Below are 27,912 nucleotides of genomic sequence, written 5' to 3'. Positions count from 1 at the left end.
TCGTGTGCTCGCCTTCCCTCCCCTGCCTCCAGCCCACCGTGGAGGGAGTGAAGTGCGCCTGGGGGAGAGTGTGCTGTGGGACACAGGTGGTGTGCCTGCCCGATGGGGCATACTGGATGTGCCACTGGGTGGGTGTGCCCGCTGCTTTCAGTGTGGACCCTACACACTCGGGGGAGGAGTATCACCCACCCCACGTGACCACCCTACCACCCCCACTGCTAGGTTTTCAAAAGCAGTCCCAAATTCAAATATTTCGCCCTATTTTTCATCCCACGTATCAGGCAATGAGTCAGAGGATGTGTCCTGGTTTGGGAAATACAGTCCTCTGTCCTATTTACACAGCACACCCACTGAATCAACTCTAAGCATTCATTCAACAGATATCTACTGACTGCTAATGTGTCCGAGAGAATGTTCTGGCACCCCTGGAGCAAATTCCCTTCATTCCACAGGCCCTGTCCTTAGGTTTTCTACCCAAGCTCCTAGAAATATCAGAAAGGTGAAAGCACCAGAGCCAGGGTCTTAGGTACTATCATAGTAATGTGGTCCTGAAAAACAGAAACCTGCAGAAGCCACTGATGGGCAAAGGTAAGATATTATATCAGTATAACCCTGAGAGGTAGGGATTACTAGCTTTTCTGAGGTGCAGAGAGGTTAAGTAACTTGCCCAAGGTCACACAGCCATTTAATGATGATCACACATTAACATTTAATGATGCTAAAGCAGGCATTTGAACTTAGAGTGGTCTAACTCTAAATCCAGTGCTCTTTCCCTGCATCACAGCTGTGAGACACACACACACTCAAATGCTGCTCAAACATGACTAACCATACCTGCAAACACTGGCACAGAAAATCACAGAGGCACACAACATCCTAGACCCTTAAAAGTACCATGCCTGGGGCTTCCCTGGTGGCGCAGTGTTTGAGAGTCTGCCTGCCGATGCAGGGGACATGGGTTCGAGCCCTGGTCTGGGAAGATCCCACATGCCACGGAGCAACTAGGCCCGTGAGCCACAACTACTGAGCCTGCGCGTCTGGAGTCTGTGCTCCGCAACAGGAGAGGCCGCAATAGTGAGAGGCCCGCGCACCGCAATGAAGAGTGGCCCCCGCTCGCCGCAACTAGAGAACGCCCTCGCACAGAAACGAAGACCCAACACAGCCAAAAATAAAATAAATTAAAAAAAAAAAAAAAAGTACCATGCCTACGCACATTCAGAGACACCCGTGACACAGCAGGCTTCACTTTAACTGAATTCCCCCAGGGTTTGAGGTGGGTTTCATAGAGCGTAACTAATGCAGATAAGCACCATGATAAGATGGTGTTATTAGCCCACTAGTGGTTACTGAGCCCACACATGTTTCCTAGATTCTATTAACACAGGTAAATAAACAACCCAGACACTAGTCCCCAGCTAGCTCTTCCATGAGCATTTCCAAATCACCAAACTGGGAAACCAAGCTGCAAGGATGGGGCCTGCAGGCTTACTCCTGTCACCTGTTGGGCCTTATAAAATAGAGGAGTAGTTTATTTTCCTGGTTTTGCAGGGGGAGGACAAAGCATTGTGAGATGCTAGCAGCTTCCATGGGGTGAGTGGGGGTAGGGGGCGGGGAGACGGAAGGTGGATGTGCTAAAGGGAAGGGTAGCTGTGACTGACTCAGTCCTTTTAATAACTGGATCTTGATAAAGCCAAAGCCCCTCTCTGGGCCTCTGTTTCCTCCTCTGTAAAATGGGGGAGTTGAGTTGGACAAGTTATAAAGTCTCATCCAGTTGTAGCCTTTGAGACACATGTGCTTCCAGGCACCAGCCAAGGGTGCAGGGTCAGGGGCTGGGAGTCGACTTGGGAATCTCTCTCTGCCTTAGACTTGAAAATGTCCAGGCCCAGCAGAGCCCCTCTCCATAGACTGCATGTCTCCGCCCGTGTCAAGGTCACCAATCTTCCTTATGTAAACCTGCCCGGGCCCACAACATCCTTAACTTCCGTCATTCTGGTCAGGATACCGGATCTCCCTCACCTCCCGGAAGGGCGTCTGGTTAGGGGGCCCAGGCTGGAGCTATTAAGTAAATTGCTTTCACATGACCATGAGGACCACTCAACAAAAACAGATACTTCCCCCAAATTTCCAGAGCCATATATTAGGATTTGTAGGGACTAATATAGCAGGCATTAGGTAATGGAGAGGTGACCTGGGATCATGCCTGGCTCTGTCACAGATTCTCTATGTGACCTTTCAATTCCAACCTTGGATTTCTCATCTGTAAAATAGAGGAGTGGAGGACGACAGACAAGAGAATCTCTAAGGTCCATGCCATTAAGAGTCTAGGATAGGGCTTCCCTGGTGGCACAGTGGTTAAGAATCCGCCTGCCAACGCAAGGGCCACAGGTTCGAGCCCTGGTCCAGGAAGATCCCACATGCCGCGGAGCAACTAAGCCCGTGCACCACAACTACTGAGCCTGTGCTCTAGAGCCCGCGAGCCACAACTACTGAGCCTGCATGCCACAACTACTGAAGCCCACACGACTAGAGCCCATGCTCCTCAACAAGAGAAGCCACCGCAACCAGAAGCCCACACACCGCGGCAAAGAGTAGCCCCCGCTCGGCGCAACTAGAGAAAGCCCGCGTGCAGCAAAGACCCAATACAGCCAAAAATAAATAAATAAATAAATTTATTAAAAAAAAAAAAAAAAAAAAAAAGAGTCTAGGATAACACTAGGTAAAATCGTCTCTCTCCACCCATGAAAGGCCCCTCTCCGATTCTCAAACCTTGATCTGATGCTGTATTTACCTCTCATGGCTCTACCGGACCTCTGGCAGCTCAGCACTGAACCCCAATAGTTTAAGGCCTGCAGATCCTCCACCCCAACAGCACTCCAGAAGAAGCCTTATCAGTTTGGGGGAAGAGGGAGGCCTACATTCCATGGGAGGATCATGAACCTTCTTGGTTGGTTAGGGCTACCAACTCTTGGAAGTAGACTTATTTGGGAAACTCCACTGCTACCTTCCACTTGTCGGAGGTCTACTAAAGCCCTAGGAATCATCTGTAGAGTGTTTCAAAAGCTTTCCCTGAGATTTTTTTGATGATGGCCCTTCTGACCGGTGTGACCTGATAATACCTCACTGTAGTTTTGATTTGCATTTCTCTGATAATTAGTGATGTTGAATATCTTTTCATGGGCCTCTTGGCCATCTGTATGTCTTCTTTGGTGAAATGTCTATTTGGGTCTTCCTCCCATTTTTTGATTGGGTTGTTTGGTTTTTTTTGATATTGAGCTGTTTGTGTGTTTTGGAGATTAAGCCTTTGTCCGTTGCTTCCTTTGCAAATATTTTCTCCCATTGTGAGGGTTGTCTTTTTGTCTTGTTTATGGTTTCCTTCACTGTGCAAAAGCTTTTAAGTTTAATTAGGTCCCATTTGCTTATTTTTGTTTTTATTTTCATTACTCTAGGCGGTGGGTCATAAAAGATATTGCTGTGATTTATGACTTAGCCATAAAAAGGAACAAAATTGGGTCATTTGTAGAGATGTGGATGGACCTAGATTCTGTCATACAGAGTGAAGTCAGAAAGAGAAAAACAAATATTGCATATTAACACATGTATGTGGAATCTAGAAAAACAGTACAGATGAACCTATTTCCAGGGCAGGAATAGAGATGCAGATATAGAGAACAGACTTGTGGACACACACAGTGGGGGAAGGAGAGGGTGGGATGAATTGGGAGATTAGGTTTGACATAAATACACTACCATGTGTAAAATAGACAGCTAGTGGGAACCTGCTGTAGAGCTCAGGGAGCTCAGCTCGGTGCTCTGTGATGACCTAGATGGGTGGGATGGAGTCGGGGGTGGGGGGGAGGGAGGTCCAAGAGGGAGGGGATATAGGTATACATATAGCTGATTCACTTCATTGTACAGCAGAAACTCACACAACATTGTAAAGCCATTATACTCCAATTAAAAAAAGAGCTTTCCCTTAAATTCAAAGGAATCACCACACCCACCCCTAACTTCTTCCTTTTCCTGTGCCTCTTATTAACTGCCTCATCATGCACCAACTACCCAAGCTAAAACAAACCAAGGTGTCACTGCCTCACCGTCTCCCTCTCCCCCACAGCTAACTGGTCACCAAATCCTGGTCTAACCTCCCTTTTCCCTCCCATTGCCTTGGCTTAGGCTCTTTTTTTTTATATATATATATATATTTTTTTTAATTAATTAATTAATTTATTTATTTTTGGCTGTGTTGGGTCTTCGTTTCTGTGCGAGGGCTTTCTCTAGTTGTGGCAAGTGGGGGCCACTCTTCATCGCGGTGCGCGGGCCTCTCACTCTCGCGGCCTCTCTTGTTGCGGAGCACAGGCTCCAGACGCGCAGGTTCAGTAGTTGTGGCTCACGGGCCTAGTTGCTCTGCGGCATGTGGGATCTTCCCAGACAAGGGCTCGAACCCGTATCCCCTGCATTGGCAGGCAGATTCTCAACCACTGGGCCACCAGGGAAGCCTTGGCTTAGGCTCTTATCACTCTCAACCGTTTCTGTAATAGCTCCCCCCTCCAGCCTTCCCACTTCCAGTGCTCTCTCTCTCCTCTTCTTCCTCCATCCTGAAGCCATAATTATCTTCCTGAATATCCAATATGCTCATTAAACATCTTTGGTGGTTCTCCCTTGCCTTGAATCAAGGTACTCTCCTTGGGATGGCATTCAAGGTCTCCATTATTAGGTCCTGATTCATATTTCCAGCTTCAAATGCAGCTAATTCTCTCTTCATGTGATTTGTACTTTGACCGTGTGAGACAAGTTTGCCTTCCCTAGGCATATCATAGATGTTCATGCTTATATTCCTTTACTTCTGCTGTGCCCTTTGCCTGGGACTCTTTTGCCAGTTTCTCTACTAGCACCCCACCTTCCACATCCCCCAAAGGAGGCAGAATTAATTCCTGCCTCGAATGTGTTGCCTTGTGCCTCTCTCCTAGCTCTTACCAGACTTTATTAGAATCAGTTGCTCACACATCAATCGCCTACTAGTAGCCTACGATGAGTCCCTTACCGGCACGGAACAGTCTAATTTACCTTTCTACCTCCAGCACCTAGAATAAATACTAGGTAAATAGTAAGTCCTCATTAACTGTGTCCTGAATGCTGGCTTTAAGGATCATATGGTCTTGGGGATCATTCCCCATTATCTTCTCTTCCACCCAAGTCCCCACCCTGCCGCAATTCATTGTCTATGGTGGGCAAGTTACTGACTCTCCTTGAGTCTCAACTTCTTCAATGAAATGAAGGACTTGGACTAGGCACCCGCTACCCCCTTCTCAAACTTGACTGTGTATCAGAATAACCTAGGGTGCTGGGTAACAATGCAGATTTCCGGACTCCACTCCCTTGGTCTGGCGTGGTGCTCAGGAACCTATATTTCTGTGAAAGTGCAGGAGCCTGCCTCATAATGCACGGCCAGAATTGGGAACTCCTGGCCTGGCAGGTTCTCGAGAACCCTGATCTCGCCTCGGGCTCCAGCATCCGACCAGGGCAGATTCTCAGCCCAGCACCCGCCCGCACACCCCCCACACCCCCCGCGAGCAACGGGGCCGACTAGTCCAGGCAGTGTGACTCCGATGCCAGCAGGCGCAGAGCGGGCGGCGGGGCGGGTGGAGGAGCATGTGGGAGCCCGGCCCCCGCGGGGCCCCAGTGCAGGCATTCGGTTGCCGGGCGGGGTCAGGGCCCTGAGAGCCGCTCGCTCGGCGGCAGGAGTAAGTGGGACCATCTGCTCCACTCCGCAGAGGTCATCGCTTTGTGTCAAGCTCCCATCCCCCCCCCCTCGCTCCTCCCCCACCTTCCCCTCTTTGCCCTTTGACTCCCGGGACTCCAAAGAAAAAAGCACTTGAGGTCCTGATGAAAGTGGGAGTGTGATGGGGAGCGACGACGGCCGCCGGAGCTCGGGGCCCGCGCAGCGCCGGGCCTGCTCCGAAGGAGAGAGCGGCGGGCGGCTGCGGGACGGGGAGGACCGGCCGCGTCCCGTCCGCAGGGCCCGGGCCCGAGCCGGCGGCGCGGCTCCCGAGGGAGGCGGCGCCGGTTCCCACAGCCGGCCGGGCCGCCGGGCCCCTTTGAAGTGGCCGCAGCTGCACACCCCGACCCGCGGCTAATCCCCGCCGACGCGGGCGTCCTCGCCCCCCCGCATAGCAATAGTGTCCGCGCTGAATGGCGCTGGCTAATTACCTCGCTCGCACCGCCGCGGGTGAATGAGAGAATCCGGCATTGTGCGCGGCGAATGGAGAAAATAAGACAGCCATTGTCCTCGCAAGCCAAACGAGGGTTTGATGTCGCTGGGGCGAGCGAGGCACCATTTCCCGCCACCCCCTCCCCCCGGCGGGGGCAAATTCCCCGGCTGGGCCCAGGTCCGGGAGGACCGGGCTGGCCCGGGGAAACTGAAGAAGGAGGTCCGGTCTCCCCGGGGAAGAATCCCTCCGCCTCCCGTGGAAGCCCAGCTGGCGGACACATGACAGCCCCGGGGCTCCCCTCTCCACCCGCAGATTCTTAGCGGCACCTACTGCGGTCGCCCGGTTCTGTCCCCGACTTAGAAAAAAAAAAAAAAAAAGCAAAAAAAACAGGCACGGCCCTGCCTTCGACAGCCTAATTAGATTTCGTTGGGAACACATGAAACAATAGGAGGAGTCGGGGATTTGTATCCCTCAGTACTCAACTGTGTGCCACCAGCTGAAAGGGCTGGAGAAGTTCAGAGAATGGCTGGGAGAGATGTGAGGAGAGGAACAGGACTCTGAAAAGAAGGGGCAGGAAGATGGGGAGCTGTGGGGAGCCTGGACTGAGGAAGGGACTGGCACGTTCCGGGAGGAAGAGGGAAATGGTTGGAAAGGGGAGGTCCAAATTATCCAAGGTCTGCAGAGTCAGGTTTCAGGATTCGGAGGTAATGCCGGAAGCACCAAGGCCATTGTTTTGATCCAAGAAAGGTCCCCATGAGAAAGGTGGATGGAAAGGTAAGATTGGAGTTCCAACCACTTGCCTATGGAAGCCCACTCATTATCAGGAACCGGACTAGCCTCAGGCATTTCCTTTTTTTCCTGTATAAGGATGTGAGGGGCTCAGCTTAGAAATCAGCACTAAAGGAAATCACGATGCACATGGACAAGCTGATGATCACACTGTTTATGCATTCAACAGTTTCTGTGCTTTATCAGGCTGCCTTCTCTTCACAGTCACCACCAAATAAAGTTGCTTTTTGGTGGGGCGGGAAGAGGAGATTACATCCTTCAAGATCAGGAGGTGTCTTATCTTTCTATCCCTCAGTGTACTCAGCTCAGAGGCAGGTAGGTATAGGACAGATGCTCTTTGAGATGTGCTGATTTGAGAACTGACCTTTAATATCCTTTAATATCCTTCAGTTCCAGTATCCTTTTCCTGGAAGCACGTACTTCCTAATCCCTTCTGATGGGCTCTTAGACTATTTCTGCCTAAAGGAGGAATGTCATACATAAGATCCAATGTTCTATCAGGCTTCTCAAGTGATAAAAAAGGTCTGTTGCTCAGATCAACAGTAGGCTGTTGGGCTGACCCAGTAGCCCTTAGCTAGCACCGCTTACGACGCATATTACAGAGCTCTTTCTGAGGCAGCAATCTTTTCTAATGTTCTAATGTCCATGTTACCACAACTAGATTATAAGCCCTTTGTGGGCAGCCCATAACTAGACTCTGAAACAGGACCATCCATCCATCCATCCATTTATTAGAGAATAAAATTAAAGAATGGATAACACTTGTTCAGAGACTAAACAGCAGCCAAAATGGTTCCTTGTTTTGACTGATCAACCACATTTAACATTACCTAGCACTAGTTGTAACAGTGATACATGAAAAGCATGCTTTTTAAAAGGAGAGAAAAATCTAAGTATAGGTCATTGTTTTTCTAACCCGACTCTGAATTAGGGTTTAATTTAACCCTGGTCATAACCTCCAATATGATCATAATGTTTTTCTTTATAATTCTCCTAAATCTGCATCTTAGAGTCATATTTCTTCTGCCTAAGGCTCTAGAATCTTAAGCCCACTTGGCGTCCCAGCACCTGCTGCTGCTGAACTACTCCCCTGCTTAGGCTCTTCTGCCTACTTAGTTGATCTGCCTAGTTAGTTGGTTTAAAGAACTCCAAAACAAAACAAAAAGATAAAGCAGAGCTGCTGTGGATGTGGTAGATGTAGGAAGCTTGGAGCCCCACCAATCTGACTTTTCTCTTTTCCCCATCTCCAGCCCCTGAGCCCCCTCCACAGACCCAAGGACCCTTAGGAATGATGCTTAAAGTCCCCTCATCTAGAGAAAAGAAAGGGCTTATCCAAGGAAGCAACAGCTAGTTGGTAGTAGATCAGAGATCATTCTAATGCTATACAGGCAACTAGCTTCATTTTACAAGACTAAAATGACCATTCAAACAGAAACTACAAGTATAATTGTTATTATATATTACTATACGTGTGTCTTTATGGTTTGTCCAGATTTCAACAAGAGTGCCTGAATGTCTAATCCCCAGAAAATTACACTTTGGAAAAGATCCTCTATTCATAAAACATGAGGAGCCTCCAGGCCCAAATTCAATACTTCTAACTAAAAAAGTGCTTTTTTTAAAGGAAGCCTGTTTTTCCTCGCATCTCTTCTTTCCCCAAACCCAAGACCATAAGTAACTTTAAAAATAATGTTCCATGGGTGACTGTTTTGATAAGATAATGAGTATAATAATGAGAATGTGTGTCTTCTCCTCTTATCCATTCCCACAGCAACATGCATTCACAGGATGCTTTGTTATCATAGTTATGACTTTTCAAGATAACAGGAAGGTAGGCATGTATATGCAGGTATAGTCCTTCCAAAGAGGATGCACATGAAGCTCGAGGGAAGAGGGACACTTCCCAGCATGGAACTGGCCTGTTAGCTATTCCGGGGGTGAGGCCAATGGTCTGGCATCCTGGGACTTTCTATAGCGTGCCTGGAAGGGTGTTCCACCCTGAGGTGACTGAGTACCAGCAGCCACCTCTCCTGGGGTGGCAAACCAGGATCTGAACTCACCAGGCCAACCCCTTCCCACTCAGCACTCAGTCATGGCACCTGCAGCTCAGTCCAGTCCCAATCCTCCCCCAAATGGTCGGCAGTGGGACCCCGGAAGGGAACAGAATAGGGAGATAGGGGTGCCTTTTAAGACTAGAAGAAGCTGGATTAGGAGACTCAGGATACAGTTAGATGCAGACATGGCTGCTCTCAGCTCCTGACAGTAGGGACTCGGAAGCCTTCGGAGACTGGCTTAGGTGAAACCACCCAGTAGGCCCTTGAGTAATATCTGATTCAGTTTTACCTGCCCTCCCCCAAGTCCAGGCTGTTGAGCTCCAGAGGGTGGGTGTTCCTACCCTCCTTTTCATATGCCCACAGCTCCCCATTCTCACCCTCCCCAGACACCAACTCCAGGCCAAGCCGTGTGTTTAGCGCTGAGGATGCACAGAGGAGCCAGCCCCTCCTGCCAAGGACTGTGCAAACCAGCGGGAGGAACAAGCTATATACACTGTCCCAGAACAGACCGGTGTCTTCTGGTTCTCCCCACCCCAAAAAAGCAAAGCTGGGCATCCTTCTTGAATTGATGTAATAAAAGCTATATAGCTTTATTTCAGGAAAGCCTTGATCCTGTCAACCTTACACTTACCAGCCTTGCTTGTAATAATCTTGATTTTGTCACAGTTAGATGGGAAAATGACTGACTTGAGAAGCAAAATCAGAAACGCAGGAGAGCAGGAATATCAAACAGGCTCAATCCTGAGGCTCATTCCATGTAATATCATTACTGGTCTTCTGATATAGTGGAATCAAGAATATTCTAACCCAATCTTCATGTGGGACTAATTTAGACAGGGTTTCTCTAAGGTACTAGAGGTCTGGAATACAATTTTAAGAGACCTCAAGACAATTAGGGTGAGGGGAATTACTGCAGAAAGAAGGTGACATTCCATATAAGCTGGGATATAAAAGGCTAAACAAAGATAACCCATGAGGGGGTGGGGGGCGAGGTGAGGAAAAAACAAGCCAGATGTGAAGATGGCAGAAAAAGATCCAAGAATTGTTTATCACAAGCCAAATACTGGGTTTCAGTTTTCTAAGATCCTGGCTCTGAAGTTAGAGCCCAAATCCCATTTGGCCAATCAGCACATTGGAAATAGCATCTGACCGCTTTCAGTCCCAGTTCTGTACACCCAGGACTTGGGTCAAGGCCCTCTCTCTGGATCTCAGCTTCCACACCAGTGATGTGAGAAACATGGGCAAGAGGCTGGGGGAGAGGGGGTGTAGGGTCAGGATGAATCAGCAAAACCTGGAAAGCTCCCCTCTCCCCATTCCTGCCTGCCCCTGGGTGAGTGCACTCCCAAGCGCTGTCAGGGTGACAAGCGCCCATCTCTGTTCAGTCCGCCATTCTATGAAGGCTCTGGGACCTGCTCTGCTTCCTTCCCCTAGTAGAGCTTGCCTGTTCAAAGGTTTGCCCACAAACTTTTGTCCATCTCCCGCCCCACGTCAGAAATCCCTGGCCTACACCCCAAGCCAATTGGGAGGAAGGGGGCTGGGAAGCCGAGACCTCCACTCTCCGGTTCCATCTTGCTCCCCAAGACCAGCTGGAGGCCACCAGTTAGTGGGAGCCAGTTCCCGAGTTACCCGGTGAAGGCCAGGGAAATAGTGACCCCGAGGCACCATGCTGGAGCTCCAGCGAGGACACACGCGCATTCGCAGACCACAGATACTCATACGCACTTGCACATGCATACACGTTCTCACACCCACAGACACACGGGGCTTGGCGACTTGACAGCTCAGAGACTGCGCGGCGCGGTAAGGTTAATTGAATGCGCATCGATTCTGCCGCGTGCTGGCCAGCCGAGCCAGCCGGGCCTCCTGGAGAAGTAGCCTCGCTTGGTGCTGGAGGTGGGGGGCAGCCCTCTTCCCCGACGCAAGGGAGAAGGGTCATTTTTCGGAGCGCGGTTACCCCCCGCCCCTCCCCCCCCGCGTCCCCCGGTCCACTCTCTTCCCACCATGCTCGCCCCAGGGCGGAGAGGCAGTCCCCGCGCAGGATGGGCGAGCACGCCGCCACACCCCTCCTGGGCTGTGAGGACCCTGCCGGCCACTTCCGACACATGCGCTGCCGGGAGCCAGGCGGGCGGCGACCGGGCTGGGGGAGCGACAGAGGGTGAGGATGACAAGAGAGCTTTGCTGCAGAACTCTGATCCCGATATTTCAAAAAGGAGGAGGCCAAGCCCAGTGCAGGAGAGAGAGGAGTGGGAGAGGGAGGTGGAGGAGAGAGCCAGAGCCAGCCTGGGGACAGGTAGAGAGGAGAGTCGGGGAGGAGGGAACTGTGTTCAAGACAAAACAAGTCAGTGTCTCAGCATTTTAGACGTGGGAAGGGACTTTAGGAACCTTGTAATCTGGTCCTCTCCACACTACCTTCCACCTATGGGGAAACTGAGGTCCAGGAAGGTGAACTTTGGATTTTGTGGGTCCCAAGTCACACAGGGATGAGTTGAATATTTACATATTAAAAGCGGCTTCTTGTTGAAGTGGGAGCCAAGGAGGGCACGGAAGTAATGATGATGTCCATGTCAAGTCCAGGCTCCTACCATGACCCTCAGTCAATAATGGTGAGGCCAGAGGAGATGTCCCCTCCAAACCAGTCCAAGTCAGGAACCTCCCGTAAAGTCCGGTCTCCGAGACTCAGCCCTCCCCCTAGCTTCTCTGCCCTGCTGACACCAGTGATCTCTGAAGCCTGAATAAAGGGTGCCTCCACTGGTGGATGGGGGGCATAACCCTACATTCTACAAATGCCTGGACCCTCCTCATCCTCTCCCCTTTGAAAGATGGGCAGGGCAGTGCTCCCTCCCATTTCCCACCAAGACAAACTGAGGCCTAACAACTTTAAGGGAAGGAGGAAACTTGAACCCAGAGCCGGTCGTCAATGCAAGTCTATCTGCATCTCACACTGGCTCCAGCTCCCTGAGGGTGTCTGTAGTCCCACCACAGTCCCACAGCAAGAGCAAGCGGGGTTTTATTACAGGCAGGGTTTGGGGATGAATTCTAGGTTGTCCTTGATTTCTCCCCACACAAGTACCGAATTTGCAGACACCATCCCAGGTGGGAAAGGGCTAGGTGGGGAGGATGATGTGGAGGCAGGTCCATGGTAGGCAGGGCCACAGGCCAGAGCATATGCCCCGTGGAATTATCAGCCCCCAGACCAAGGGCCTTCAGGTAGGGATGGGGGCAGGAACCAGGACCTACCCCAGAAGTCAGGTTGCCGAGAGTGAGGGTGAAGAAACGCTGAGCACCCAGGGCTGCTGCTGGATCCCAAGAGGGTCTGGTCTGGTGCTCTGTCCACCCCCATTCCTGGTTCTCACCCAGAGACCCAAAGTCTGCCCTGCTCTAGGGACCCCAGCCGCAACTGCCCATTCCCCTTGCCAGTAAGGCCCTGTGCCCTCCCAGCAGGCACAGCCTGCCCTCCCCGCGGTGCTGCTGGGTTTACCATGAAGCCCGCCATCCAATACATTGTTCAGTGGGGCCAGGGGAGCAGGGGCCTCGCACAGACCCCTCACCCAGGTCGGGGTGGTGGCAGAATCTCCCAGCCACCACAGCAGGCAGGGACTGTGGTCGCGGTGGGGGCCACAGAACTCCACGAGGTCTTAGGCCAGCTTGCCCAGGCAAGGGGACAACACAAGGACAATCAGCAGCCTGGCTCCTGCGTCCTCCAGGCTGATTACGTCTCTTCCCTACTCCCCGGCCCCCACCTCCAGAACCCCTGGGGAGAAGGATCCTTCCCCGAGCCACACCAGTTCCTCTCCTGTGATTTGTTCTGAATTTTCAAACAAAGAGTAATTATGACAGATGTGGAGCAATCAGCGTCATTATGTGGGAAACAAGAAAGGGAAAGGGAGCTGAGGGGGCCTCGGGGGGCGGGGAACGTGTCTTTCCTCCTGGAAAGATGTTAACTCCCACCTCTATCTCAAGCTCCCCAGTACCCTCCCAGCTTCCTCTCCTGCTGGGAACCCGTACCCAGCCCCTCTGCCCAGCCTCACAGGTAGGACAAGACTTCTCTCTGCAGAGCATCCCAGCCTAACTGCCCTCCAGACTCTCCGCAGGCCTCCAGCAGCAGCTGGGGCTGGGGGCACGTAGCCCCGTCTGGCACACCCGGAAGTGGCTCCCACTCTGGCCGGGGTTCTAAGCTGTTCTCTGTTCCCAATGCTCCGGTACACCCACCCTGCATGTGCCCAGGTACCTGGCTCTATTTCTGAGGCAAAAATACTGATTATGTTCTCAAGGGACTCGCCCCCACTAAGGACACTCAGGCCATTGAATTTGGGGTCAGGCAGACCGGGTTTCAATCGCAGCTTCTCTACTTACTGTGTACCCTTGGGCAAGTTAATTCACCATTCTGGGCTTCTGTTTACTCATCTGTAAAATGACTAGTAATAGGACTAGTAAAATAGGACTAGTAACACTACCAATGGAAATGCCGTGGGAATTAAGTAAATTAACACACAGAGGGCTTAGGATAGTGCAGCCGCATATCACTAGGACCACTCCCACTACTACTGGTTAGTTCATCACCAGCACCAGCACTTAGGTAGCCCTCAAACCACTCAGCTCAGCATACGGGGTGCTTTGGAAACTCAGAGGCTCTCCGAAATATGCCATGGATGTCAGAAGCCCATACCCGAGATCTGCTGGCTAACACTCACATCCAGAACTACAACCACAGACACAGCCTGGGGTTGGGCAGGACACACACAAAAAATGGAAATATATGTGCCAGTCTGCCCTGGAGGGGATATAAAAAGATCTCCCCCTTCCCCAACCAGAGAGCAGTGAGGCACCGGGCAAGGCAAGAGGCACAAGGGACTCTGTAACCTGCCCAGGCTGGAGGACCAATCACATCCTTGGGCAGGTTACCCCCTTGGGGCCTCAGTTTTCAAGTCTGTAAAATGAGAAGGTGGGACCAGCTGAGCTCCAAAGTGTCCCCTGTAGTCTGGATGCCTGTGATTTACTTAGAGGCTGGGAAGACCTCCAAGGTCCTGGACAAACCAGGAATTTTAGGATTCTTTTGCTGTAGCCTGCAACTCAGTGAAAGGGCTAGAACTGGGTTCTCTCTCCTCCTCCTCTCCATTTAGGTGGTCTGGTCTCCATCTGCCCACCCCAAGTCCCTGGGGCCTCTTGCTAGTCCCCCCCTCACATTCCAATGGCCTTGGGGGCAGCAGCCAGACCAGAAAGTCCAGTTCCTGCCCATTATCACTGCTCGCATCTGCACTGCAACCCAACACCAGCATTCCAGAGAGCAGCCCGGGGGCTGCCCCCACCCACCCACTGTGGTCAGTGTCCGGGCTCAGAGACAGGCCCCGAGCAGGGGCCAGTGTTCTCAGATTCCTCTCAGGGAAGGTGTGCCCCCAGGGAGACTCCAACTTGCTGGGGAGGCCCCAAACCCCTTCCTTCAGGGTCTTCTTCGAAGCTCACCCTCTCAGACTCTCCTCTTCCTATGTCTTTGCTCTATGCTGAAGCCTGAGCTCACCTACTTTTCCTCCTGAAACACAGGTATCTCCCTCCAAGCGCAGCAGAGGATGGTGGACACAGAATTGGAATTGCTACAACTGGAGAAAGAGGCAGGAGGAAGGACAGAACAATAAAGAGAGCAGGAGAAAGGAAGACGGTAGGGCCGGAGAAACGAGGACTAAGGAGTGATAAAGACAGAGACCCTAAACATGGCCTCACAGGAAGGCAGAGGTGGGGCAGAGTGTGGGAGTGTCAAAGACTGAGGAGCCCCGAGACTAAGATCCAGAGAAGAGATGGAGAGCGTGGGCTGGAGCCCTCTGCCTGAATCAGGTGGCGCTGGCCTGGATTAAGCCCATACTCCCACCCCCTCCATCTCCCTGTGGTCTGGGGTCTGGCCTGAAGCTTCTCCTTGCTTGCCCCTCTTCAGGCCCTTGCTGGGCCCCTGCCTTTCCACTTTCCCTGGGTCACAATGTCATCTGTCCAGTCACCCCTCTTTAGGAAGCCCCCGGGACTGCTCCCATCCATAGAGGTCACTCTCTTTTCTGCTCCTCCCTTACATTTGAAGGCAGTCACAAAGGGTTAGCCTTTCTTGGAACAGGGTGAACAAAGTTGGGGGCAGGGGAAGCGAGCTCAGAAATCAAAGAACGGTCCTTTGGTGGGGAGGTGGGGGGTTTGGGGTGGGGGAGGGAGGATGGAGGATGGAGCAGCCCCGGCCAGCAGGCTCGGATTGCAGCCAGATTGCTGGCACTCGTCTAATGAGTAAGAAAACTATGGCCTAGACTCCCCAGAGGTACTATGGCCGGGCTGTCATGTAAGCCCCACCCTCCACCAGTGACCTAAGGCTTTTCCTCCCTCTTCCCTCACTTCAGCTGCAGGACCTAATAGAATTATCTACCACTCCCTCTTGCCCTACACCAGTTCTGTCCACTCTAGATCTCTAGCCTGGTCACACTGCTCAAGGGAGGAGGGATTCCCACAGGAGACTCCTTTGAGGAGAGCTGGACCCCAATCGTAAGCCCCGTGCACCTCCTTCAGCACACACCTGTATGCTCAGGTGCCCACAGGGGCCCACGTGGCAATATACACACACACTACTGGTCTCTACATTTCTTGTTGCAGCAAGGCTACGGCCAGAGATCTTAGGGAGGCATAGGTTAGTTACACAGGCAGACATTTTTGGAATCACTTGGTCCAATTTAAACAAAGACAGCAGTGAGCTGTTTGGTTTTCCATCCTGGGTGCCCTTCTGTTCCATTCTACTTTTATTGAAGGCTGTGTTGAACAACCTTCAAGCTGCTGTGAAAAGTCTCTCTTACACACACACACACACACACACACACACACACACACACGCACGCACATGGCTGCAGGGACTTTGGAGAGGAGAAGGAAAGGCAATACAAGAAGGCCAGAAGTGAAAAAGTCCTTTCTCCCTGGGGGTGGGGAGGGAATAGGGGGCTAAGGGGGGCTGGGGGCCTGTTTCATTTGCAGGCTGCAAATGCCTCTCCTATTCACCGGCCCACATTCCCAGCCAAGGCGCCCGGCCACGGACAATGCCGGAACAGGAACAGAGAAGATTTGCACATTGTGTTCAAGGGGCCAGCTGGCTGCCTGCGACAGTGGAGCCAAGGTGTGGGAACCAGAAGCTTTCGACTTCCACACTCAAGTCCTGCTGGTGGGGTGAGGGGCGGTCCTCCCCCCACAGTTGGGGCCAGTGAGCCTGGGGACACAGCCTTCATCCAGCCAGGGAATAAAGTCCAAGGCAGGAGATTCCAAAACCCAGGCATGAGGGCTACCAAGCAATTTGGTCTCTGATTCGCACCCCATCTGGTGAGGAAGAGAGAGTCTCAGCTCCTCTAGAGATAAACACACGGCAGCCGCCACCCCATGATTTTGCCCCGAGTGTGTTATATTCCCCTGCCGATCCTCCCTGTTCACAAGCTTCTGTTCCTATGAGCTATGCTATCAATTACGAGGTAGGGAGAAACAGAGAGAAAGCAAAAGAGAAGCCAAGAGAGACAGAGCTCTGCACCCAGAAGGCCACATGTTCATTTAGTTTTTACCAAGCTCCACAGGCAGGGGATGTGAGAAATACAAAAGGAAGAGAAGCCCCTTAGGAGCTTAAAGTCTAGTTGAGGAGACAGATGGACTATCCAGCCACAAAACAGTTACTTAACAATGCAAGCAGCCCTCACTGAGAGGAGGGCTGAGCCTGAATGCCGCAGACCACAAGTACTCCCCGCCTTAGGAGCGGGAAGAAGAAATTACTCTAAACTAAGTGGTCTTTGGGGAGGGATCGGGTAAGGGACGAGCAGAATAGACTGGGAAAAGGCTCAGGGAAGGCAGTAGGCATGTGCCAAGGACTGACTGGATGGAAAGGAAGCCTTAATACGGTACAGCAGAGATGAACCTTGGTCCAAATGCTCAATATTACGATGAGAAAAGCAAAGTCCAGAGAGGGTAAGTGACTTGCCCAGAGCCACACAGGACTCCTTGTGTCCAGGCAAGGGCCTTTCCATCACATCTCACAGCTTCTCAGGAACACCAAATGGGGTTGGTGTGTGGAGTACTGACTGGCAGGGAGAAGGCCCCGACCCGCACCCATTTGCACCTACCTCTGCGCCACAGCATGCTTATGGGTGACCCGCCTGGCGTGAGAGTAGGCCTTGTCATGGCCACTCACTCATCACACCGGCAGCACCTCAGCTGCAGCGCCTGCTTCCTGCTCTAATGGGTAGGCAGACGCGTGCAAGGGGCAGAGGGGAGACTTCCTCAGGGTTACTGTGGCTGAGCTGCCCCTCAAGGAGGAAAGAAAAGCTTGGGTTCCACATCCCAGGCCTCCAGGTGACAAAGGCTTCCAGGGTTTGCACCAGGAACCACTTCCCTGCACATCCCACTGTCTACACTGAGGCCCTCCGGGGTCCCCTCACACAAGCTGTACCACCCAGCAGCTCCAGCCCAAAGTTTTCCCAACCCCCCACCCAGACCTGGTTCCACAGACCTCTGCCCAGACCCTGCCCCCAGATCCACACAAGCATGGGTCTTGCTGCTGAAAGAGATTCCAGAGTAGCTAGTTAAACTGCCCTCCCTCAGACAGGCTGAGAATGATTCAGCCTTTAGGAGTGGGTGACTGAGGGCCTGAGACGTAGGTGACTTACTGGGGTGGAGACAGCAGGGGACTAGAATTGGACTTCCGCTCCTCTCACCATACTCCGCTGCCTCTTTCTAGGAGTCTGGGCTCACCAGTGCCTTCCCGGAACCACCACATCTAAAGGAGCTTAGAATTTCACGTTTCTCACCTCTGTTACCTCCCCAGGATAAAGATAGTATCTAAGGAACACTTTCTACGTACCCTGCACTGTGCTAAGTTCTTTACGCATATTCTCATAGCTGATCCTCATAGCATTCCTCCTTGGTAAGTATTATTTCCTCCAATTTAAAGATGAGGAAACAGACTCAGAGAGTCCAGTTACCCAAGTCCCTCCAGCTGGGGGTGTGTTTGCCTCCACAGCCCACCCTCATAACCATTGCGGGGCACCCCAGTCAGGATGGCCCCAGGCTGCGGGGGAGACATTCCTGGCTCTTTGAGAGCCCTGCCTGCATTGGAACAGGCTGGTCCTCATCCTAAATTAGCGCTCAATACCTAGCACTAACAATAATACTTAATGAGCATTTCCTAGAGGCCAAGTCCTGTGCCAGGTGCTTTCCATCCATCACCTCATTTAATCCTCCAACGACCCTGATAGGCTGATGGGATTATGCTCATTTTTTTCAGATGAGAGCACAAAGACTCAAGAGAGTTCAAAGTAACTCTTGCTAAGAACACATCATCAGTGAGTGGCAGAGTTGGGGTTCAGACCCACCTAGGTGTGGCTCTGAAGCCCATATTCTATGGACTTCACTGTGTTGCCCACAGACCCCCCCCCCCGCCACCGAGCCAGGGATTCTGACATGGGAGGGGGCTCTCCTCCGCACCTGTGGGCCAGCACCATTGGCATCACCTAGGATCTCGTTAGACCTGCAGAACCCCAGGCCTTGGCCTAGACCTACTGATTCACAATCTGAATTTTATCAAGATCCCCAGGTAACTCACAGGCACAGAAAAGTCTGAGAAGTCCTGATCTAGATCATCTAGCTCCAGTTTCCCAAGGGGCCTGAGACCAAGAACTGAGGCCAGGAAGTGAGAGGCAGGAAATGAGGGCATCTGCCTGAGGAGAGCTGGCGGTGGGTCTCCCTCCCAGTCATCCCCCCTCCTTGTAGCCCATCCCTCCTTGGAGTCATCCAGGCACACAGACCTCAACAGGTGTGAGTCAATGCATGTTCCCACTGGATCGGGTGACCCACATGCCCTTCCTGGAGCCCCTCCAGAGGGATGGCAGAGGGTCTCACAGGCCAGCCAAGCTTCAGACAATGCTCAGAGGCTTGGGAGAATCCCCAGGCCCTCCCACGAAGGGGTTAAAACAGAACAGGTTGTACTCCGGCTCCAATAATTCTACTCCTTGAGAAATTTCCCTAGAGTACTCCCTAACTGAATCCCAGCGCGGGAGAAAGCTGGGGGGCTGGGAGCGGATTCAGGCAGTCTGCTATTGCTGGCAACATCAGTGGAATCACCTTTAAATGAAGAAAAAGGTATTGACTCCATTACCGAGCGCCTCCTCTGTGCCAGGCAAAGCATGGGGTGTGTTAGTCCTTACAACCATCCTACAAACTAGGATTATATGCACATTTCGCATAATGGTGAGGAAACTGGGCCACGGAGAGATTAACTTGTCCAGGGTCTCATTCTTAACAAGTGTCTCAATTTTCAGCCCCCAAACTATAAACACATGGAACAGCAAGGCAGAGAAACCAGACATGCTGGAAGCACGAGTGTTCCTAGGACCCTGAGCCACTGTCCTAAAAAGGAGATGCTTGGAACTAAAGCCCCCAAGGAATCAGCCTGTAGTGTAGCCCATCCTGGGCAGGACATCTTTCAATGACAGCATCCAAGCCCACTGGGATGGGAGAGGGGGCATTCCCAGCCATCGGCCTCTGGCCCAGAGCTTGGATGCCCCAGCAGTCCTGCCCACACTCACCTGGACCCCTAGCTGCCTCACTGGGTTAGTCCACTGGGTGGACTGTGTGTCTGTGAGGGGTGCTTAGCATACCCCCGCCCTATCAGCCCCTGTGGAGCGGGCAGGAGAATCGGGGGCTCTGGAGGGCACCTCACACCTTTTCAGAAGGCACCCTCCCGTGTCACACAACATCTGCCCTGCCTGCGGGCATGCGGGCAGGGAGTTATTACCAAAGGAGAAAACCCAGGCAGCTAATCAGCTTTGGAGGTTCCTAGGGACATCAGCCTATGAAGTGAGAAAAGGGGATCCAGCCACCTGGTTGCTTGGTATCCAAGCATTCCCCATGGGGCCACGAGCCTTGTGGGGGAGAGAGGCTGCATCAGACTGCCAGTGTTTGGAGGCAAACCCCCAGCTGTCCCCAGGACCCCAAAGGATTAACCAAGCTGACCTCGCCCACTGGCCCTTCCCCCAGCCAGAGCCCACAGCTCACTTTTCTTATACTGTTAGGAGTTTAAGGAAGCCAGACATCTTGAAGGTATTACCATTTACAGAAAAGCACATTTACAATTAGCTATATATAAACACCTGGGGATTCATCTCCCAGAATTCTAGGCTGGTGATGCAGGGGCCATCTAACTTTCAGTGGTGACACAAGCCAGTGAGCAGCTCCCTGAGAAGTCTCTTTTCTCCCGCCCGAAAATCTTCCTCGGGTCCCTACACTCCGTCCACGCTTCTCTTCCTCACACCCAGCCATCTGCTCAGAAGCTGCACCAGCCTTCCCCTACACCGCCAGGAGGACCGGGGGATGAGGGGTCGCTGAGCCAGAAGTGATTCAGTCTCAAGGTCCAGGGCTGCCTCCCAGAGAGCTCCATATGGGGGCCTGGATGAGCCATCCTTAGAACAAAGGGGCATCTTAAACCCAACTACAGGGCTCCTGCCTCAGAATGATTCATCACTCACCAGCCGTTCAGAGCAACTGTGCAAATGCCCTCAGAGCCAGGAAGAAACTTGTCAGCGATCAGATGGGGAAGAGGCAGCGTGCCACAGGAGTTAAGTGGGACTGTGCAGGGTTCAGAATACCTAGACTGCAGTCCTGGTTCCTCTGCTCACCAGAATGTCACAAATCCCCCTAAATCTCAGTTTTTTCATCTGTAAAAGAGGGATGATAACTGTCTATCTTCCAGTGTCATCACGATTACTAAATGAGATAATTCATGTAAAGCACTTAGGCAGGGAGCCCAGTATGCAGCAATTGCTTTATAAGTATTCCCTAAAATGATTACCAACCAAAGTTAAAGCAACCCCTTTAAGGGACACCCCCCCACAGAAGCAGAGAGATATGGGATGGAGAGCATTTTCCACTTGGCAAAACTTTTGCCCTTCCTCAAGAGCAGTGGTTCTCAACCATGACCTCCTACCCTCACAGCCTGCCACCTTCCCAAGATACATAAATAATTTTGGTTTATGTAAAAATTCATTGTTATGTAACAATGAGTGTATACAGATTAAACAACAACAACAACAACAGACTTTTTGCAGGAAAGGGCAGTAAAGCATGGCCATCATTTCATCACAATTACTGGTGGTCCATCAGCACAAGCAAAGCACAAGTCTAGAGCTGAAACACCTCTTCTCTCCCAATCTAAAAAGCACACCAAATGTCAAGTCACCACAATGTACACTTTAAAAATCTTATAATTTTATTGTCAATTACACCTCAATAAAGCTGAAATTTTTTAAAAAGTACACTAGCATGAAGGTGAGTGGGAGTAATGTCATCATTGTGTTAACCCTGAAATTATTCTACCATATTTTTTGTAAAGCAAATTGTTGACAAGCTTCAGAATGTCATCACTGGTACAGTGAGGTTTTATTCTACCCAAAAGGTTTGAAAGTCAGCACGTAATGAAAAATTGCACGTAACCAAAATTACCCTTCAAAAATCTCTTAAATTACCCCCGAAGTATGACAATTGTTTATATTTAAACACAAAAATCATACCCAATAGACTGGGATGCTCACAATATACAGGCATATGGAAACTAAGACACACTGACCCAAGAACTGGATAAAGCTTGCTGTCTCTCTCTCCCTCTTCCCACAACAGTGTTTGGCTACATTCTTGTCAAATTGCATTCCAATCAGTTAAATGAGTATATGATATAATTCCACCACCGCAAATTACTGCTATGCCCCTCTCAACTGACCCATGCTGAGAAATTAGGGCTTCAGAAGCTGCATAAGATGGAACTGCTCCCTCTATCCCCCCATGGCCTGGAAAAAAAAAAGTAAGGGCACCCACTTACTTGCAGCCTGGATTCGAGCCTTCCGGCTGACCACCAGCCCAAAGCGGTTCTGAGCCACACACTCATAGTCCCCCTCATCTGAAGGGCCGCCTCCTCCATCCAGCAGGAAGTGGCGGATCATCAAGGACCCATTGGCCAGCACGGTGGAGTGGGTACTCTCCGGCAGCTCCACCCCATTCTTCCTCCAGGTGATTCGCACTGGAAGGGTCCCCTCCACCTTGCAGCCCAGCACTACAGGCTGCCCAGGGACTGCAACATCATCGCTTGGCTCCACAGCAAATGCCAGTTCGGCAGAGTGGCCAAGACCTGCATCAGGCGGGGGAGATGAGAGGAAAAGGAGAGGTTAGTGTGGAATGAGCAGACAAAGGTGTTCAAGTTCTCTGGATCTGTGTACCCCATCCCCATCATTCTGTGATGTTAATAGGAATCTCTATTAATATATAGACCTTTGTGCATCTCATGCAGTATAGTTACTTAATCAACAGACCATCTCAGAGAGATGGATATTGTTTCTACCATCTTTTTTTTTATTTGTATCTTTTACAGAAAAGGAAACTGAAGCCCACAGATGTTAAGCAACTTGTCCGAGGCCTCAGAGTTAATAGCTGCAAATCTGGGATCTAAAAGCAACACTGATTCCAATACAGCCGCTGCCACTTCTGTGGTCACCCCGGTTAAGCACTGAAGCCTCACAGACTTTCAGGGTGTGACCTCAGGTAAAGTATTCAACCTCTCCGGGCTTCTCGGTCCTCGTCTGTTTAAATCAGGAACAACAATATGGCTTGCGTCGTAGGGTTGTTAAATATGACTAACAGACTCAAAGGCACTGCACTATGAAAAGTTAAAAGTTCTAAACAAATATAAAGTGAGATAGTAATAAATCACTGCTTCATTTTGTTGGCAAAACCATCTGAGGCCTGGTCCGACGCCTGGCAGGGAGAAGGGTGTGTGGGCCCAGTACCGGGTACAGGCTAGGCGATGGTCCAGCTCCACTGCCCCACCCCTAGGATGCTCTGGGTTTTGGTTGCTTTGCTTCTTTTGCCTTTGTCATAAGGAGGATGAGGGATACCAAACATCTACTCAGATTTCCCAAAATTTAGAAAGAGGGAGGTTCCTAGAACCTTTACTCCCAGCAACCTCTTCACTCCTGCAGAAGAGGAAAGAACTGGAAGAGGAGGGGAAAGAAGAGAAGGGAGAAGAGGGTGATCAGGATATCAGAAGAAGCCGGAGAGGAAGTACAAGAGCTCCAATCCCAGGCATGATGCCGAGCGAGCAACTTACCAGACCAGTTACAACTTCACTCTAGGAGGAATGAACCCACCTGGGCTGAAAAGGCATCCACAGACCCCTCCTCACATTTCCAAGGAACTAGCGATCCGGGAGCTGGCCCCTCCCTAACAGACCAGCGCCCTCCCTGGCTGGGGGGAGATGGGGCGGCGGGTGGGGAGAAAGGAGGAGGAAGGCTGGGGTTAGGGGCGTTTCCCCCACCCTCAGGGATAGGTGATTCGTATTTTAAGACATTTGAGGGTCACGCCCCTTCAAATCCCTACCCATCCTTCCCAGGAACTGCGTTTCAGCAGCCTCAGCTCCCCACCCCAAGCCCAGTACAGCAACTGGGGGATAAAGTTTCTGCTAGAGGCGGCCGCGATATTCCGCTTCTCCCGAGCTAAGAGGGGAGAGAATACTGCCCAGAGGAGTGTCTGTTGAGAACTTGGGGTGGGAGGGGAAGGGACTAGATTTGCGCCCCTCTCCCGTGAGATGGGCCCGTTACAGGCACTGAGGGAACAGGATGGTGGTAACGGAGCTCCGGGCGGCAAAGCCGGCAAACCCCGAGCTCTGCGTGTGCACCCTCCGGGGCAGGGCGGGCACGTGAGCATCCCCGCCGCTCGCTAGCCCTCGGTCGGCTTCTCTCCCCCCTTCCTCAGCTCGCGGGGTGTCTCTCGGGTTTATCCCTCCCCACGCGCGGCCCGCCGGGAATCTTCCTCCTCCTCCTCATCCTCGGTCTCTCCCTCGCACTCCGTGTCCCAGTCCCGGCTCCAAATCCACGACGTGCTCTCTCCGCCCAGCGCAGCCCGCTCGGTCCCGGCCTCCGCCCCCGGGGTCTGCTGTCTCCTGCCTCGGCCGCCTCGGGCCACTCTGTGCCCACCCCTGGGCTCCAAGCACCCCAGCTCGCCCCCTCGGACGGGCCTCAGCCCTGCGGTCTCCCATGGCTCGTTTCCCCCTCTCCCCAACTCCAGCCTGCCCGCCGAGCTCCTGCTTTGCCGCGCTCCTTGCCCCTCGGTCAGGGCTCGGGTACTGCCCTGAGTCCTGGAGACGCAGCGGACGGAATGCCGGTCTCTCTTCGGGGGGCTCCATCCTCAGCATCCCCCTGCCGCCCCCGGCAACCCGGCCTCAGCGCCCCGTCCCATTCGCCTCCCCTTCTCGGGCAAGTCCCTCCGACCCGCAGGTCCGCGCCGCTCTCCCCGGGTCCGCCCCTCGCGCCCGCTTACTCCCTTCTCGCCCTTCCCGGGGCTCGGTCCTCAGCCGCCGGCTCGCGGGCGCCCTAGCTCACCGTCGCTCGGCGCGGGCAGCAGCAGCAACAGCAGCAGAGGCAGCAGGAGCCGGGGCCGGCAGCGCGGGGGCGCGGCGCGCGGAGCAGCCATGGGGCTCGCGGTCCGCTCGGCTCGGCAACGCGCGGCTCTGGGGCCTCTCGCGGCTCACAGCGTCCCGCGGGGCCGGCGCCGGGGCCGGGGCCGGGGCTCCGGCCGGGGCCGAGCCCGGGCGGCTGGGGGCTGGGGCCACATGCCTGCCTAGGAGCGCCGGGGGCGCAGGGGGAGCGCGGCCGCTTGCGCCATCTTGCACCCACCCCGGCGATCTGTCAGCCTCGCCCGGGGTGCGCGCTCCGCACTCGCACCGCCCGCGCCCGCCCCTCCCTCTTCCCGCCGCCCGCCGCCCCCCTTCCCTCCCCTCCCGGTCCCCTCCCCCAGCCCCCTCTCCCCGGAGGCCCGGTCTGGGGAACAAAAGAGCCGGCGAGCGCTTTAAGCGGCCGGACATTCCCGGCTGCGCGGCGGACGCGCCCCCTGCGCTTTGAACTGGGGCCGGAGCGGCGGGCGCCGTCCCGAGCTGCAGCCCCGTACCCCTCCCCCGCGGGCCAGCCCCGGACTTGGGGGCGACTGGGGAAGTGGAGACCCAGCGGACCGCCGAATGGCTCTGGGCTGCGGAGAAACCCGCAAAGCAGCGGGATTCCCTCTGACCCACTCTTCCTGCTGCGCCCTCCTGCACCGTGTCCAAGTCTATATTGTCGAGATAATTCCCTAAAAGCTGCACAAAGTTGTCAAAGATTCGGTTTTCCTTTGGTTTCCGGTCCTTCCAGCCAAAGGCTAGGACGTTTAGCTGCAAGACTGGCCTCTTCAGACTGAAGAGTTCTGGCGCTTGGGTGGACAGAGGTAGGAGAAATGGGAAGGCAGCTTCATCCCGGGCCCTGGGAGAGCGGAACCAACAGGACAATGAGAACACTAAAGTGACCCGGTTCCGATGTTCTGCCCGCTGTTTAGCCCCGCAAACCCAGGCAGTCACTCTTGGAACTCATCTGAAAGATAATCATATCTCCCCTGCTCACTCATAGGGAAATTTAAAGGACACAGGTCATGACAAATAGCCTGGTAACTGGGAAAGCATATTGAAAGTTAAAATTTCCAGTTACATTTCTATGCCACAAAGAAGACTCAAGGTTTCATGTCAGAGAACATAAAAGGAGACAGCATCAGCCTCGGGTAAGAAGTGTTACGGAAGATAGGCATGCCTCTTAGGAGATACATCCCCATGCTCGCCCTCAGAGATCTTCAGTCGTGGCCACTCACTATTAAATGATCTTCTGTTGAGTCCAGCATGATGTGCTAGTCCATCAAAATTACTGCGCATCTACTAAGTTCAAGGAGCAGGAGGCTTAAAGAGAGTAGTCTCTGCCTCACTCAGCTATTGGCATTGGACTGGTCTGGCAGAGGAGTAATTACATCTCTTTCCATACCAACTCCGGAATCTTGGAGCAGGAATGTTAACCATATATAAAACTAACTTTGGTGCAGATGAGTAAAGAAAAGGCCTCCAGAAATCAGATAAGTTTACTAGTGATGGGGTTTGTGCAGCCCAGGGACTCCTTACTCTGTAGTAGCAACTGGAAGGTGAGCTTGAAAGGCAGGACTTGAGACACACGAGAGACCAGTAGGAGGCAATGGAGAAATTCAGGGTCGGGCACACACCGAAGCTCCAAACCAATCTCATTATGAGGAAGGGCAGGAATGATGAGCTTCTATTGGCCATAGGAAAGGGAGGGGAGGGGGGCCCTCCGGTGGGCCCAAAGTCCTGGAACTCCCTCCTGCAGGGCTTGAATTCTCAACAACCCCTTCTTGGCTTGTCCTAGACTCAGGAGAGGTCAAATTGGTGTCCTGGGATGCTGTCATTTTAAATTCATTTTGACAAGTGTTTAATTCTTCTTTATCACAACGCTTGCTCTGAGAGTGATATGCAAATAATGGCTATTCTCCTGCATGCAAAATGTGCAGTATCTCTCCCTATGATCTGTCAATTAACTTGGGGCTGGCTCACTAGCCACTTTGGGGGTGGTCCTGGGCAGGGCAGCCTCTGGCTCTTGGTTCCCTGCAGTAGAAAAGCAACCACACTCCAGGCACTGTAAAGATCTTAACAGAGTAGCTGCCAACTGTGATCCTGAGATGTGTGTGGGGTGTAAGTGTGGAGTTTGCTGTGTGACTATTGTGCTTAGGTTTGAGTTAATGGACACAAGGGTGTTCGTGAAGGTGAGAGTGCATGTATGGGTCTCTGAGCTTGTAGGCACAGTGCCCACATGTGTGAACATGCAGGCATGGGCAATTTTGGAGACCAGAGTTAACAAAGAAGAGTTGTTGAGCCCAAATCTCTGGAGTTGGTGGTTCACTCCTCCCTTGCACCCAAGAAAGTTAAAAAATGTGTGTCCAGATGGAAAGAGGTCCCCGAAGAGCCTAAAAGAGTGTCATCAAAGAAAGCATCTTTCCTAAGTTTAGGTGCTTTTCTGAAGTGCTTGTTGAGGGAGGGAGATGGTTCAGTTCGTTTTTGGTTTTGTTTTTGTTTTTTTGGTGGGGAGGGTTCCTATTCTAGGATTCTGAGTAACCTGTTCTCTTTTAAAATTTTATTTTACTGAAGTATACTTGATGTACAATATTATATGTTACAGGTGTAGAATACAGTGATTCATAATTTTTAAAGGTTATACTCCGTTTATAGTTATAACTGTATTCCCTGTGTTGCACAATATATCCTTGTAGCTTATTTATTTTATACCTAGAAGTTAGTACCTGTTAACCCCCTACCCCTATCTTGCCCCTTCCACTTCCTCTCCCCACTGGTAACCTCTAGTTTACTCTCTATGTCTAATGGGTCTGTTTCTGTTTTGTTATATTCATTTGTTTATTTTTTTAGATTCCACATATAAGTGATATCATACAGTATTTGTCTTTCCCTGACTTATTTCACTTAGCATGATACCCTCCAAGTCCATCCATGTTGCTGCAAATGGCAGAATTTCATTCTCTTTTATGGCTGAGTAGTATTCCATTGTATATATTTACCGCATCTTCTTTAGCCATTCCTCTGTTGATGAAACACTTAGGTTGCTTCCGTATCTTGGCAATTGTAAATAATGCTGCTATGAACACTAGGGTGCATGTATCTTTTCAAATTAGCGTTTTTGTTTTTGTTTTGATATATACCCAGGAGTGGGATTGCTGGGTCATACGGTAGTTCTATTTTTAGTTTTGTGAGAAACCTCCATACTGATTTCCACAGTGGCTGTACCAATTTACATTCCCATCAGCAATGTACAAGGGTTACCTTTTTTTCAGAGATAGATCAGTTCTTTCTTATGACCACCTGCTCTTTCCCTCAAAAACCAACATTTCCCATCCTGGTAGGAAATACATTCTCTCGTGCAGAAAGGCTGAGGAAATTCTAGTCATTTGGTTCCAAAAGAGAA

General features: G+C 51.9%; 1 protein-coding gene across 3 annotated transcripts in view; it reads right to left on the bottom strand.

The window, feature by feature from the left end:
- Nucleotides 1-24,580, bottom strand: part of IGDCC3 (immunoglobulin superfamily DCC subclass member 3) — a 41,786-nt gene extending 17,206 nt beyond the window's left edge. For 2 of the 3 annotated variants that reach the window (XM_057543892.1, XM_057543893.1), the window contains exons 1-2: nucleotides 24,460-24,580; nucleotides 21,909-22,214 (exon numbers count right to left, since the gene is read on the bottom strand). In XM_057543892.1, coding sequence (XP_057399875.1) covers nucleotides 21,909-22,214; nucleotides 24,460-24,550 — 397 coding nt within the window. In that variant the 5' untranslated portion in view covers nucleotides 24,551-24,580. Of the gene's footprint in view, nucleotides 1-6,207; nucleotides 6,388-21,908; nucleotides 22,215-24,459 lie in introns of those variants that run through there. The other variant, XM_007166027.2, reaches the window with a different exon arrangement.
- Nucleotides 24,581-27,912: the final 3,332 nt, after the last annotated feature.

This window comes from Balaenoptera acutorostrata, chromosome 3, assembly GCF_949987535.1.
Source record: "Balaenoptera acutorostrata chromosome 3, mBalAcu1.1, whole genome shotgun sequence".
In the NCBI taxonomy this organism is placed as follows: Eukaryota; Metazoa; Chordata; class Mammalia; order Artiodactyla; family Balaenopteridae; genus Balaenoptera; species Balaenoptera acutorostrata.
The sequence above is the reverse complement of the archived record's forward strand: the minus strand, read 5'-3'. Positions and strand labels throughout refer to the sequence as shown.